Genomic DNA, 12,750 nt, shown 5'->3' with positions numbered 1-12,750 from the left:
AAAGAAAAAGAAAAAAAAATACTCTTGCTGCCAGAATTTTATTTCTCGAAATAGTTATAGTCTGAGGTAACAATGAAAGAAGACTGTGTGCTGTGAACAAAGTTGGTGATGTTTGTCTGCAGTCACATTTCACTTATTAAAGTGAAAAGTAAAGTTAGGACTTGGCATGTACACTAGAATTCATACAAATATAGCTTATGGCAAACTGAGAAAGCAAGAACTTATGCAAACCTACTCTGATTATATTTGTGACCTTTGCAAATAATACCATTGTTATGACAGAAATCAAGACCAATGTAGTTTACATCACTATCATCATTAAGTGTGTGTCTTTGTATGATCCACAGCACAACTTACTGCAGGAACCAGGAATAATACACACAGGGGTGTGGGTGTTTGCATGGAGCCTTAGCAATGATGACTTTAATTCAGCTTTCCTTGATATAGATAAAGACTGATATTCCATGCACACACGTTTTATTTACAGCTGACTCATCAACAGTGACTAATCACCCCCTCCTCTGGCAGCAGTAATTATGAGCAGTCTTTAATCTTCTTTAACAAGCTCTACTTCCCATGTAAAGCCTCAGTGACCTCCTCAAGGCGCGAGCTGTTTATCAGGGCCCATTCAGCAGCAGCAGTCTCTTTCCAGTACAGTCCTTGGTATGGCTAAATTCCATTGTCCCTTTTTCAGCAGTCAAAAATCCATGATAAATTCTGTACAACACTGTAGTTAATATAACAGCAGCACCAAATATTATATTAATTCCTTTGCTAAAAGCTGTTTGCAATCATCTCTCTATTGACAATATTTTAGCAAAACTAAATCAATGTACATCTCTAAATATCAGAAATGTATGCTCTGATAAATATATTATTGTACAAGAATTTTGTCATGCAGGTCATGCTGTTGGGCTAGGCTATATACAGAAGAACATGTGACATGGTTAACAATACTTTTCAGTTCTTGTCCTAACAAAAAGTAAAACATGACAGTCAGGGATTATTCAACAATCTCAAGGATCTCTTGTGATTTGGGTAGCTACAGACTCCCCTATGTAATTCTAAAATTCTGTATTTTAGGGTAATTGTTCCTCACCAGCCCAGAACATCAAATGTGCTATTGCATTTGTCCCGTTGCATAAACACAGATTAATACTGAATGAAAAAGCCACTAGAGGAGATACAGTTTCAGAACTGTAAGGAATGCTGGTTGCTAGGAGGAGGACTGATGCAATAGGCAACTGGTCAGCATTGTAAAGTTGTTACTAAATCTCACTCTAAAAATGGTGAGAGTGCTCTCTCTGAGTTAGTTAGTCTACATAATATGAACTTGCACTTGAAAAATATATTTATGTATCTATACACATATGAAAAAAAAAAAAAAAAGGAGAGAGAAAAGGAGAAAAATGTCCTTAGTTAGCCTTAAAAGAAGGGGGCATTTTAAGAGTATCTCTGTGCTTTATGGAGACAGATGGAGAATACATTAGACAGGTCGCAAAACAGACAGACAAACAACACACAGGACAAAGCACCTCAAAAAAACACTGAAGAATTTTTCAAAGCGCATGAGCCAGAGGTATTAGTCTGGTCAAAAAAAAACCACTTGAGAACTATGACTCTCTTACAGTGGTACAAAAAAAAGCCCCCAGTAATCTTCTCAATTTTACTTGGTACTCAGTCTCTGAAAATGTTGAAGAACCCTGGAGTAGAGAAATGACTACAGTACCAAGCAGCACTTGCTAGCTTAACATTGCAAGTCTGGATGGCGTTTACCTTTCTTGCATGTTTTGTGCCTTCCCCAAGCCATTAAGAAAGAGATCTGGCTTCTGCTTGCGTGTAACCAGTAATGACAACCTCTTTGCAGTTATCTGTGTGCAAACAACCGGAGACATTCAGAACTCTGATACAGTAATCCAGTACCAAGTAAGTTAATCACAAAATAAAACAATTTATAAACAAGTAGATCATTAAAAACTAAAGGAAAAGGTTAAACAAAGAAAAACAATCCCACATGCAGACCAGTTTATCAGTGCTTTCATTTCAGCAGGATGTTACAATGCGAGAACACACATCCAGAGCCCTCTGTGGTCTCCGCGATCGGCAACACGGCTTGTCAGGTGATGGGGACAGGATGGTCCATGCAAATGAGCAGACCCAAGTCACACTGTGTGCAACCAAGACACAATTCCAGACATCTTCGGAATGGATTAGAGTCACAAGAAATGGAGGTTCAATGGAGTGACGGATAATTAGTTGGAAGCACATTATTTTAAGTAAATCTCCCTGAAAAACTGCTTATTTATTGTATATACTGTCCAATGGCATCCACTAACTGCCCTTTTATTGCCACAGGGAAGTAGGACAATATAGTAGATCAAAGAAGAAGCGCTACCTTAGATAATCTTCAAAAGCCAAGATAAAATTCTTCAGCTATCCAGGTGGCACTTCTATAACTACTGACAGTTATATCATGCAGGAGTTATATCATATTTCTGGAGCCTATGGATTAAGCTACATTTATGTCCAATATTTGGTAAACAGTGTTTGAATTAATATTATGTAGCCGGTTGATGCCATCTGGTTTACAAGATAGAAGGGATGGGAGACCGAGAACGCCTTAGAGGACAAGGTGAGCTGTAGGGTGATGTTACTGGAGACAGTCGCAGAGCATTGCCTGTCAAGCCAGCTATGTTGTTTAAGCTTCGAGATTTTTCGTAGCCTTGTATGAGAAAATGCACAGACATCAGTTGAATTCAGCCAAAAAAATAGACAAAGACAAACAATACAATGTCATGTAATCCAAGGAGCTATCTGGGACTCGGGGAATTTGCCTGCGAAAGAACTCAATACTTAGACGCAGTACTGTCAAAAGATGTTAATGAATAAAACAATTTATGAAAAACTGCAGCTATTCTTTCCCAGGAAATTAAACACAGAACCACGTCAGAGGTCTGGCCTGTTCTTCCACTCTGTGCCACTCTATTGGCTTCAACAGAGCTGTGCAGAGTGTAAAATTAAAGATCACAACAGAGTTTTCGGGTGAATTATGTGACTAAGCATAATCCCATTAAGATAGACCATAAACGCTGTTAGAATGATATACCCTCTGTTAAAATCAATTCGTAATAAAAAAATATTTTTCTTTAAAAAATGAAATTAAAAAAAGAATACAAAATTGCATCAATGTTTGTAAGTAATTTCTGCAGAGTACTGAATGATGCTATGGAAAGAAGCTTCATCTGCACAAATGTTAAACTTACAACTTTGTGTCCACTATTAAATTATAATATGATAGCAGAGTTTGACATATTTTCAAATTCTTCCTGACTGCTCAATTTAAATCACTAAATTTATATTGCTTGTCCAGCTGACTGAGATGAAATAAATGATATTAATCTGCATAAGCAAACAGTAAAGAATTAGTAATTAAATGAGGAAATCACATAATGCGTCACAATTTGGAGAGAACACCACACTTGCAGACATTTCTGTTCACACCATGAGCTCCAGCTACCTACTTTTAGCTGCACACCTATTGTTTTCACCTTTGAGAGGCTACGTTTGAAAAGCAGTGCTATGCTCTCTCTCTTCCTCACAATCTTCACAATTAAGTACTTGCAAGAGCGTAATTCTGCTTATGAAGGATAGGATCAGCAGATTGGTCTAGAGAGAGATGTCAGCTAGGAGAATGACATGAAGATCAAAATGGATGGGATGCTGCTCCTAAAGGGCACAGATACATGCTTCACTGCAAGCAGGAGAAGTCCATTGATTTCAGTTGGTGCTACCTAACTTCCTCAAAAAGTATAATGCCATGTGCCATGTGAAGACGCTTAAGTAAACTGCCTGCTGTGAAATACTGAGACTTTTTCTCAGAGAATGCATAGAGTGCCAGTGACAATACATCTATCTAAACATCATGGCAGGTCAACGGTGTTTTCTAATTGAAACAGGTTCTGGTTCCAGATGACAGACCACAAGCAATAGTATTCTTCAGGAAAAAAAATCACACTTAAGGTTCTCCCCAGAACAAGATATTTTTTGGGAGCAACTGTGATTCTGTTTGTGTTTGTACAGGTCCTGAGCAATTGAGAGATGAAAACATACATAATAATAACAACTATCATATTTCTTAGCTACTGAAAATTGCATGCTGTAAACCTGTACTTAAAACACATGTACTGCCTTCGTGTCTGCTTAGCCATTGTGCAGTGTTATCTCCAGATTGCAAGGGCAGGCTGAACTGCGATGCTTCACAGACTGCTGATACATTTAAAATCCAGTTTCCTGCTTTGATTTTCTGTCAGTATTTACCCAGATTTGAGAGAATTGTGTTTGAAAGGGGAACAGAAGGGATGCACACTGCTTATGTATATATTTAACCTCCTGTGTAAACTTAATGCATTAAAAAAATAAAAATAAAAAAAAATCAAAAGAATTAGTTAACTTTTTCACACAGAAATTGGGAAACCTTTTTATTACTATTTTAATATTTTTTTCTGCTATTTTTCTAATGATAAAAGCAAAGAACTGACAGAGGAAGATAGTAAAGATGACCAAAAAAAAAAAAAAACAAGGACTTCTAAAAAATGAAAACCAGAAATACGAGATGAATAGAGATAGAGGCATAAACCAAAAATCAGTGATGTCCAGATAGTTTGGTGGGGTTTGGATTAGCACTGAATCAGTATAATCTGAGAAATGGAGATAAGGTGCCAAGGCAGAAAAGCTAAGAACAAATGATCACTGAACAAAACCAAGAACCAATCAAGGAAGCAACCAAACAGAAAGGATATACCAAAAGAAAGAAAGGGAAAAAAATTAAATGAAACACTAATAGACTTGATGTGTACGTTAAATTCAAGAATTTAAGAATTCAAATATGCTACTTGAAAATATTTTCTGCTCATCAGCCAGCTTTCCTACTCTGTCGACAATAAATTTCAAAGCCAGTGGCTAAAACATTTCAACCTCGTTTAAGGTTATCATTAGAGTCAGTCAAAAAGCACATTTCTCATTGAGAAAATGTCAGTTCTGAACTCAAGCCCTGCTTTTCCAGTGCAAACTATAAAACAATGACTTTTCTCTTGAATCTAGATTTTGAAATGAAAATGTTCATGTATTCCCCATACAAAATACGCTGTTTTGTTGTCACATGAATATGTCATTACTAGTTAATTGGTAACTTCTCCCATTATTTTTTTATCTGCTCTAATTAACAGTTACCAGCAAGTGAACAACACTCAAATGTTTATTCTGGCATTTCTAAAAGAAGTCAAGAATCTTGTCTTGCAGGATGCCATGGCAAATCTAATCTGCATTATTCAGGTGCTTCTGACCTCCTCAAGAGACTGGAACCTTACTCTAAAAGACACTGCAAATAATCCTAGTTGCCAAGCGACAGTGCAAGACATACACGCTGTAGACAAGAGTCCTAAATCCATGTGCAAAAAACCAAAAAAAATCTCCATTTAATCTAAACATTGTATACAGGAATATGTAAAATGTAGGTGCACAGAGATAACCTTTACAAACACCATACACATCAATTTCTGGTTACACATCTGCCTTCACAAGCTAAACTTACTGAGCTTTTGAAACATAAAGAGCATTTGCAGAATAACCAAGAGAATTGCTTTAGGATCTGCTGCTGGCTTGGACAGCTACATTTACAGTAGACACAGCTAGTAAAAAAAAAAACAAAAACAAACAAAATAAAAAACCAAGCAAACGAACAAACAAAAAAACCTGTCCAAAAAAACAACAGAACAGAAAAATCGTAACCTTTGAAGACTGCTGCAGCTTAACAGGGAAAAAAAAAGTAATTCTCTTTTAAGGAAAAGCAAGACTACCACTGGCATTGCTGATTTTGGGGTTATGCCCTAGGTTATGCCCAACTGTGGCCTGATTGGGTGGCCATATCATGGCTGATTCATAATGCCAAAAGGTTTTTACGGCTGCACCAAACCTGTGGAACAGGGAGCAATTAGGCTTGAAGAGGCTGAAGTACTTGTAAGACAGCAGCACCTTGCAAGATCAAGAGCAGTTTACTGTATTTGAATTCTGGTTGGGGGAGGCAGTCACCATTTAGCATTAGGTAGCACATTACAAAGAGGGAATGTTTTGTGGCACTATAAATCCAAATTTTTCTTTGAAATAAATCTAAATAGCATCTCATCGATACGCTTTGTTGTGTTCAGAAATAAAAATGTTATTGACTTCTGGTATTTCAATTTTTAAAATATAATTTATTCAGCTGTAATTTTTACTAAGTTATTAAGTGCGGATCAAAGTTACTAAATAATTAATTTGTCTTTCAAAGTGATAAATGGTATCAAGTGACGAGTAGTGGAATGAGTAAAGTCTGAATTGCAGGCTTGTCCATAAAAAGTAACAGACAAATGAAGGCACAAGTGATATGAAGGTCCAACATCAAGCACTTCTCGTGAAGACTAAAGGAAATGAGTTTTTAAAAGAAAAGCAGGAAAAGAATGACTAGGAATAAAGAAAAAAAGATACACTGTGGTACAGTCTTTCCTCTAAGAGCATTGTGCACATCATTTTACTCTAAGTTTGCTTTTCACACGCACACTGCTGAGTGATCTTTATGATCTAATGAAAGAAGTCCATACCTTTCCTGATCCCTCCATCAGTAGCACACGTGTAATCCCCTGTTGTCAGTAGGAAACATGTTCCCCCTCTTCTGTTTTTGTCTCTGGTACTAGAGCGTCTGATGGGAGGGAGCCTTTCACCAGGTGAGAGTGGCTGCTCACTTCCTGCACTGTCTTCACCTGATAACACTGGTTAAAGCACCATGCCCATTTACAGACAAGAATGAATGAGGAAATGAGACATCACAAAGAGCTTATGTAGAACGCCAGATATTCCCATCACTCAAAAAGTAGTTACAAGGTAAATCATTAGAAAACAACATTGCAGTTCATCAGTAATCAGCATAAAATGGCAAAAAGTTGTTTTTTTTTTTTTTTTAATTCAAGAGTAAATTATCTTTTGATTTTCCTGTTTTTATGTCTCACATAAGCTTCCACTAGACTATGAAATAAGAAAGAAGCAAAACAAGGCTCAGTTAGTTGCCTGTTAAAGACTGTAAGTAGTCAGTTTCAGAGATTTAAAGATGCATTTACTATTTTTTATATCCTTTTTATTAAGTAAGAGGTCATGCTAGTCATTTTTACTTAGAATATGTTACTTAGCACTTTGTAAAGATAACCCCTCCCCCAGAAGGGTTCAATTATCAATATTTGACACTAAAGCTTGTTTCACTATGCACACTTAGTTTTCATTTCTGTACTTGCTGCAATGTTTGCACAGCTTGTCACTTTAAGTACCCAACATTAAACGTTGTCTGTGTGGTTTATTTTGTCAAACACTGAAACTCTTACCTCTTTTGATTTGGGTCTCCCAAAGGACTATTAAAAAAAAAAAATCTACCGATTCAGATTCAGGCCACACTTCAAGAAATAAATCTCTGCTAGTACAGCACATAACAGGTAATGGCATGATTTTGGCTTCTGCTTTACATTTGCATTTAAATCTGAGCATGTGCTTTTGTGAACTTTTAGTGCCACTGGCTATATTCAGCCTAAAATTTTTGCACAAGATTCCTAATTACTTTAACAGCATTTTCTACCAGAAATAAAGTCAGAACGTATAGTGTGAGTGCTGGCACTGCCAAAAAGTTTACATTTTAAAATTACTTCTTTTTTGCATATCTGTTTTTCACCTAACTTCAATGATTACACCACCTTGTCAATAAAGCTGCAGATACAGAAAAGTGTCTCTTTGCTCTGATCACATTGAGCCTCCTCCATTCTGGAATACCTTTGGCAGGACCTGATGGCATGAAAAAGCTGTTATCATTTTTACTTTAAAGATATCGTCTGAAAGTCAGTCAAAGCACTGTAAAACTAACTATATTTCACCCTCAATGTAAGTCCTCCCAAAGATTCCATCCTCCTAAATACATTTAGGATGTTCAAAAAGCTGTGTTAACTTTGTGAACACTCACTCAGAGACTGAAGCTGAGTTTCTTTGAAGATAAATGCTATTCAGCAACAAAGCAACAGAACCAAGAAAGATATTGTTCAGAAACTGATTTTCCAGATTCTTCGTTAGAAAAAATAAACTTCAGTTACTGAATGACGCTACTCATGTACTGCTTTGTTTTGTTATTCTCATATTAGCAATCATCAGCTTTCCAACAGGCACCTAATGACTGGCGTGTAAGCTTTGTAATCAGATTGCATTTTGCTTAAGAAAGAATGCATTCAAGAAACAAATAAACAACAACAAAAAAATCCTTGCTATTAAAAATAATGTTTTAATTATATTGAGAAAAATTCCTCCTTCATTGGAAGAAATATGGAATATGGGGCATGGGCTCAGAGGGGCAGAGGCTGTCATTTGATATATGTTTTCACAGCAATTAGCACAAAGTATCCTCTTCCATGAAGCTCTGAGAAGAAGGTATTAAAAATTATGAAAACCAACACTTATAGCATGGATGTTGTCAGGGGCTGCCATTTTCATTTTTCTTGAAAAAATCAACATCAGTTTTACTGTTATCATCCAATTGATAGTAAATGTCGTGCAATGTCTTATCTAACACAGATGAAAGATTTTTTTTCTAGCCAGGGAAGCAGAATGGCAAATAGAAAGAAAACTAGAGAGAGAATTTCTCTTTATCTCCTTTGAGTGCTGGGCTTTTGATGTAAAGCACCTGCTCCTTTTAAATGACTGCTTCTTTGTAGGATCTTGCTTAACAGGCCACGATGTGGCACAGGCAAAGCTGACACAAGAGACAAACACTGAGGCAAAACACCATGGAGTCCAACAGAGTGGGACACAGTGGCTGCTCAAATAGTCACAGTCATGCAGAAAAACAAGAAACATCCATATAACACAACAAACAACAGGCAAAAGAAAAGGTTGATATCATCAGCAGGAAAGCATTCTCAACAGAGCAAGCAAAACTGTATAGACCAGCTACATAGAGGTTTGAGAATGTCACTATAACTATTTTGTCCTCTATGAGACTGACACACGCAAACACTGGAGGGGAGAAGGGTGGGAGCTACATCTTCTCCTGGCAGAAAGACTGGCTGCTTTCTGACCCCTACCAAACATACTGGTCTATAAAGCGTTCTCAGAGAACATGCATCTCCAGTGGGTCCTACCTGATGATCTGTTGTGCTCCATCAACTGGTTGTCCTTGCCCAGGCAGATGTCCCCTTGTGTGCTATTGCAGGCCATGTTCAAGTCTGTCTTGCAGAAGGTGGGAGAGCTAGCTTGTGGAGCCGGAGGGATGTGCTTCTTCCTCTTCCTCGGCAGTTTCTGCTTTGCCATGGCCAGGGAGTAGTACATCCCAAAGTTGTTAACAATCACAGGCACAGGCATGGCTATGGTGAGCACCCCTGCTAACGCACACAGGGCTCCCACCAGCATACCTGACCAAGTCCGTGGATACATGTCCCCGTATCCCAGGGTGGTCATGGTGACTACAGCCCACCAGAAGCCAATAGGGATATTTTTGAACTGCGTGTGCTCGCTTGCTGATGGATCATTGGGCTGAGCTCCCACACGCTCTGCGTAGTAGATCATGGTGGCAAATATCAAAACACCGAGTGCCAAGAATATTATCAGCAGCAAAAATTCATTGGTGCTGGCTCTCAGAGTGTGGCCCAGCACCCTGAGGCCCACAAAGTGCCGTGTGAGCTTGAAGATTCGCAGGATCCTCACAAACCTTACTACCCTGAGGAAACCAAGTACATCCTTAGCAGCTTTGGAGGAGAGCCCGCTCAGGCCCACTTCTAAGTAGAAGGGCAGGATGGCCACAAAGTCGATGATGTTCAAGAGATTTTTGATAAATTCAAGTTTGTTGGGGGAAAAAATAACACGCACTAAAAATTCAAATGTAAACCATACTACGCAGACTCCTTCCACATATGTTAGGGCTGGATCTGTCTCAATTTCATACTGTGGTACAGTTTCTGTTCCATTGACAACATGCTCAGTTTTATTTATAATAGTATTGAAAGCCTCATGCGTTTCCAGGCAAAAGGTTGTGATTGAAACTAGGATGAAGAATAAGGAGGCAAAGGCGATGAACTGAAATAAGAAAAGGGAAAAAGAGATATCAAAACCACACAGCTTTTCACAACAATAACATATCGTATCACAATAATCACATATCAGTGCTCATTATCAATATTTTACTGGTTCATGCCCAAGTGATTCACAACTTCAAGAATACAAAACTTTGCATCCAGGACAGAGGAGTGGCAGACAGCTCTCACACATACCTTAGGAGTCTGGCTGCAAGAGAAGTCTTTGTGATGGACACTATAATAACATGGTGCAACTCTTCCAAAAAGGGGTTAAAAAAAAAAATCTCAAATCCATGCTAAGCCTATCAAGGCCTCTTATCAACAGCCCACATACATGCCAGCTGCAGCAGTATTTAAGGCTGTTGAAGAAGCGGGGAAAACTGGGCTGACTCTACCGGTTTTGAGATTATGGTTCAGGAGTTCATATCTAGTCTGACAAACATCAGAATGTCTTAGGAACACGTTCCAAAGGTAGGCTTCTTTTGGATTTCAACGATCCACAACCACAGGGTAGTCACAGAATTGTAGATTCATGGAATCATAGAATACCACGTGTTGGAAGGGACCCACAAGGACCACTGAGTCCAACTCCTGGCTCCACACAGCACCACCCAAAATCAAACCCTGTATCTGAAAGCACTGTCCAAATGCACCCTGAACTCCAGCACTTGGGGCCGTGCCCACTGACCTGTGCAGCCCGTTCCATGCCCACCGCCCTCCGGTGCAGACCCTGTCCCCAGCCCAGCTGCCCTCCCATGACAGCTCCATGCCGTTCATTCGGGCCCTGTCGCTGTCACACAGAGCAGAGCTCAGCGCTGCCCTCCGCTCCCTGTGAGGAGTTGCAGCCGCCATCAGGCCTCCCCTCAGCTCCTCTGCTCTGCGCTGAGCACGTCCAGGGACCTCAGCTGCTCCTCATACGTCTTGCCCTCCAGACCCTTCACTCTCCTTTGGACACTCAAATAATTTTATGCCCTTCCGATATTGTGGCACACAAACTGCTCGAGATGAGGCCACACAGCTCAGAATGAAGCAGGACAACCCCCTCCCTCACTCAGCTGGCAGCGCCAGGCCTGGTGCACCCTAGAGTACAGTTGTCCGTTTGGCTGCAGAGTACACTGCTGGATCATGTTCAACTTGATATCAACCAGAACCTCCACATCCCTTTCTGCAGGGCTCCTCTCCAGCCTCTCATCCCCAAGTCTGTACTTAGATACAGAGTTGCCTAATCCCAGTGCAGCACTCAGGCTTATTAAATTTCATGAGGTTGACAACTCAGCCCTCTAATTTGTTATCATTTCTGAAATCAAATTTAGAAGAATACATATTTTATCCATTTTCAGGAATACACACAACCATTTAATGGGAAACATCTGGTTACATTCAGGAACGTTCGAAGTCTCAGAATTTGGGCACAGATTTGAGCATTACAGTTTACTGTATCTATACAGAAAGTCTGAAAAATCCAAAATGCAAAATGCAACGTGTTAAACATCCTTCTAGCCCTCTACTGATATGTATTTATTATCTTGCTTCTCTGAGGAAGGAAAGACACCTATTAATTTATGTAAGCTATTAAGACTAATGACCTAGTTAAGTACTTGGGGATCACCCAGCAGTAAAATGATCCTTGTAATGTAGACAAGCAAGTAGATCAGAAGAGCTGGCTGACACATCAGATTCTCATACTAAGATCTCTCGAGCAGCCCTGAACTGTGTCTTGTTCCATTCACTCAAAAGGGACTTAGCAGTATTTAATGGGGAGTGCAGCATACACAACACTTTCAGACAAAAGCAGAGTCTCTCTCACTGTCATGGCAGTGCCTTATCAGTGCTCGATCTAACACTTGTTATCAAAATTGCAAATCCAGAATAAGTTGAACAAATAAGGAAGCAGAAATTCAGTTCTGGTAGTGGCACATAAACATAAAATGCTTATATATAACGCGGATTGTTAAGGACTTAAAAAATGCATGGCTGATGTTCAACTCAGTTATCACAGTCAAGTCATCCAGTCATTGAAGCAAACGGAACTTCCAGCACAGGATCTCACAGAAAAACAGCTGGAAGGTGAGATAAACTTAGTTACACCTAGTAAAATGCACTGAATGGAAATGTGTTTCCTGGGCAGTTGCTCCACTGCTACAAAGGCTATCTTCTTTCTAATATCAGCTCTTTACCACCACGTTACTGCTCCACAAGTAGGTATGGTACTTGAATAAGCAGTGTATTTAAATGCTTCTTCTCTGAATCACTGTTTACAACACGCTGCGAACGTGTGTGTTATTCTGTATTTTCCAATTGATACGTTTTATGTCCAGTATTATTACTTGGGGGGAAAAAAAAAAACCCTACTGAAGACCTGAATATTTTCAAAAGTGGTAAGGACCCAAAGAGACAAAATGATGCCTAAACAGGTTTAAAAACACATCCCACCCTCTGAGCTTCCTTACAAATCTAGCATCCTGAAAGTGTACCATCATGTGATATCAGGAAAGCAACACAACAAAATGATATGTTACCACACATTACAATTCAATCTCATATCCTATTTGAAATATATATATATATATATAAAATAGTGGAGACAGAAATGCAGCCATAAGCAAATATGTCTCCATTC

At 39.0% G+C, this 12,750-nt stretch overlaps 1 protein-coding gene across 6 annotated transcripts in view; it reads right to left on the bottom strand.

Annotated features, from left to right (window-relative positions):
- Positions 1-617: 617 nt before the first annotated feature.
- KCNC2 (potassium voltage-gated channel subfamily C member 2) overlaps positions 618-12,750 on the bottom strand; it is a gene marked incomplete at both ends in the record, with an annotated part of 94,389 nt that continues 82,256 nt past the window's right edge. Inside the window, 4 exons of one of the 6 annotated variants that reach the window (XM_079549155.1) lie at positions 2,586-2,722; positions 6,636-6,803; positions 8,744-8,875; positions 9,201-10,131. In XM_079549155.1, coding sequence (XP_079405281.1) covers positions 2,586-2,722; positions 6,636-6,803; positions 8,744-8,875; positions 9,201-10,131 — 1,368 coding nt within the window. Of the gene's footprint in view, positions 728-1,809; positions 1,872-2,585; positions 2,723-6,635; positions 6,804-8,743; positions 8,876-9,200; positions 10,132-12,750 lie in introns of those variants that run through there. The other 5 variants (XM_079549157.1, XM_079549159.1, XM_079549156.1 and 2 more) reach the window with 5 other exon arrangements.

Source organism: Tetrao urogallus (genome assembly GCF_951394365.1).
Source record: "Tetrao urogallus genome assembly, chromosome: 1".
NCBI classification, from domain to species: domain Eukaryota; kingdom Metazoa; phylum Chordata; class Aves; order Galliformes; family Phasianidae; genus Tetrao; species Tetrao urogallus.
Note: the sequence above shows the minus strand (reverse complement) of the source record. Positions and strands in the feature narration are given on the sequence as shown.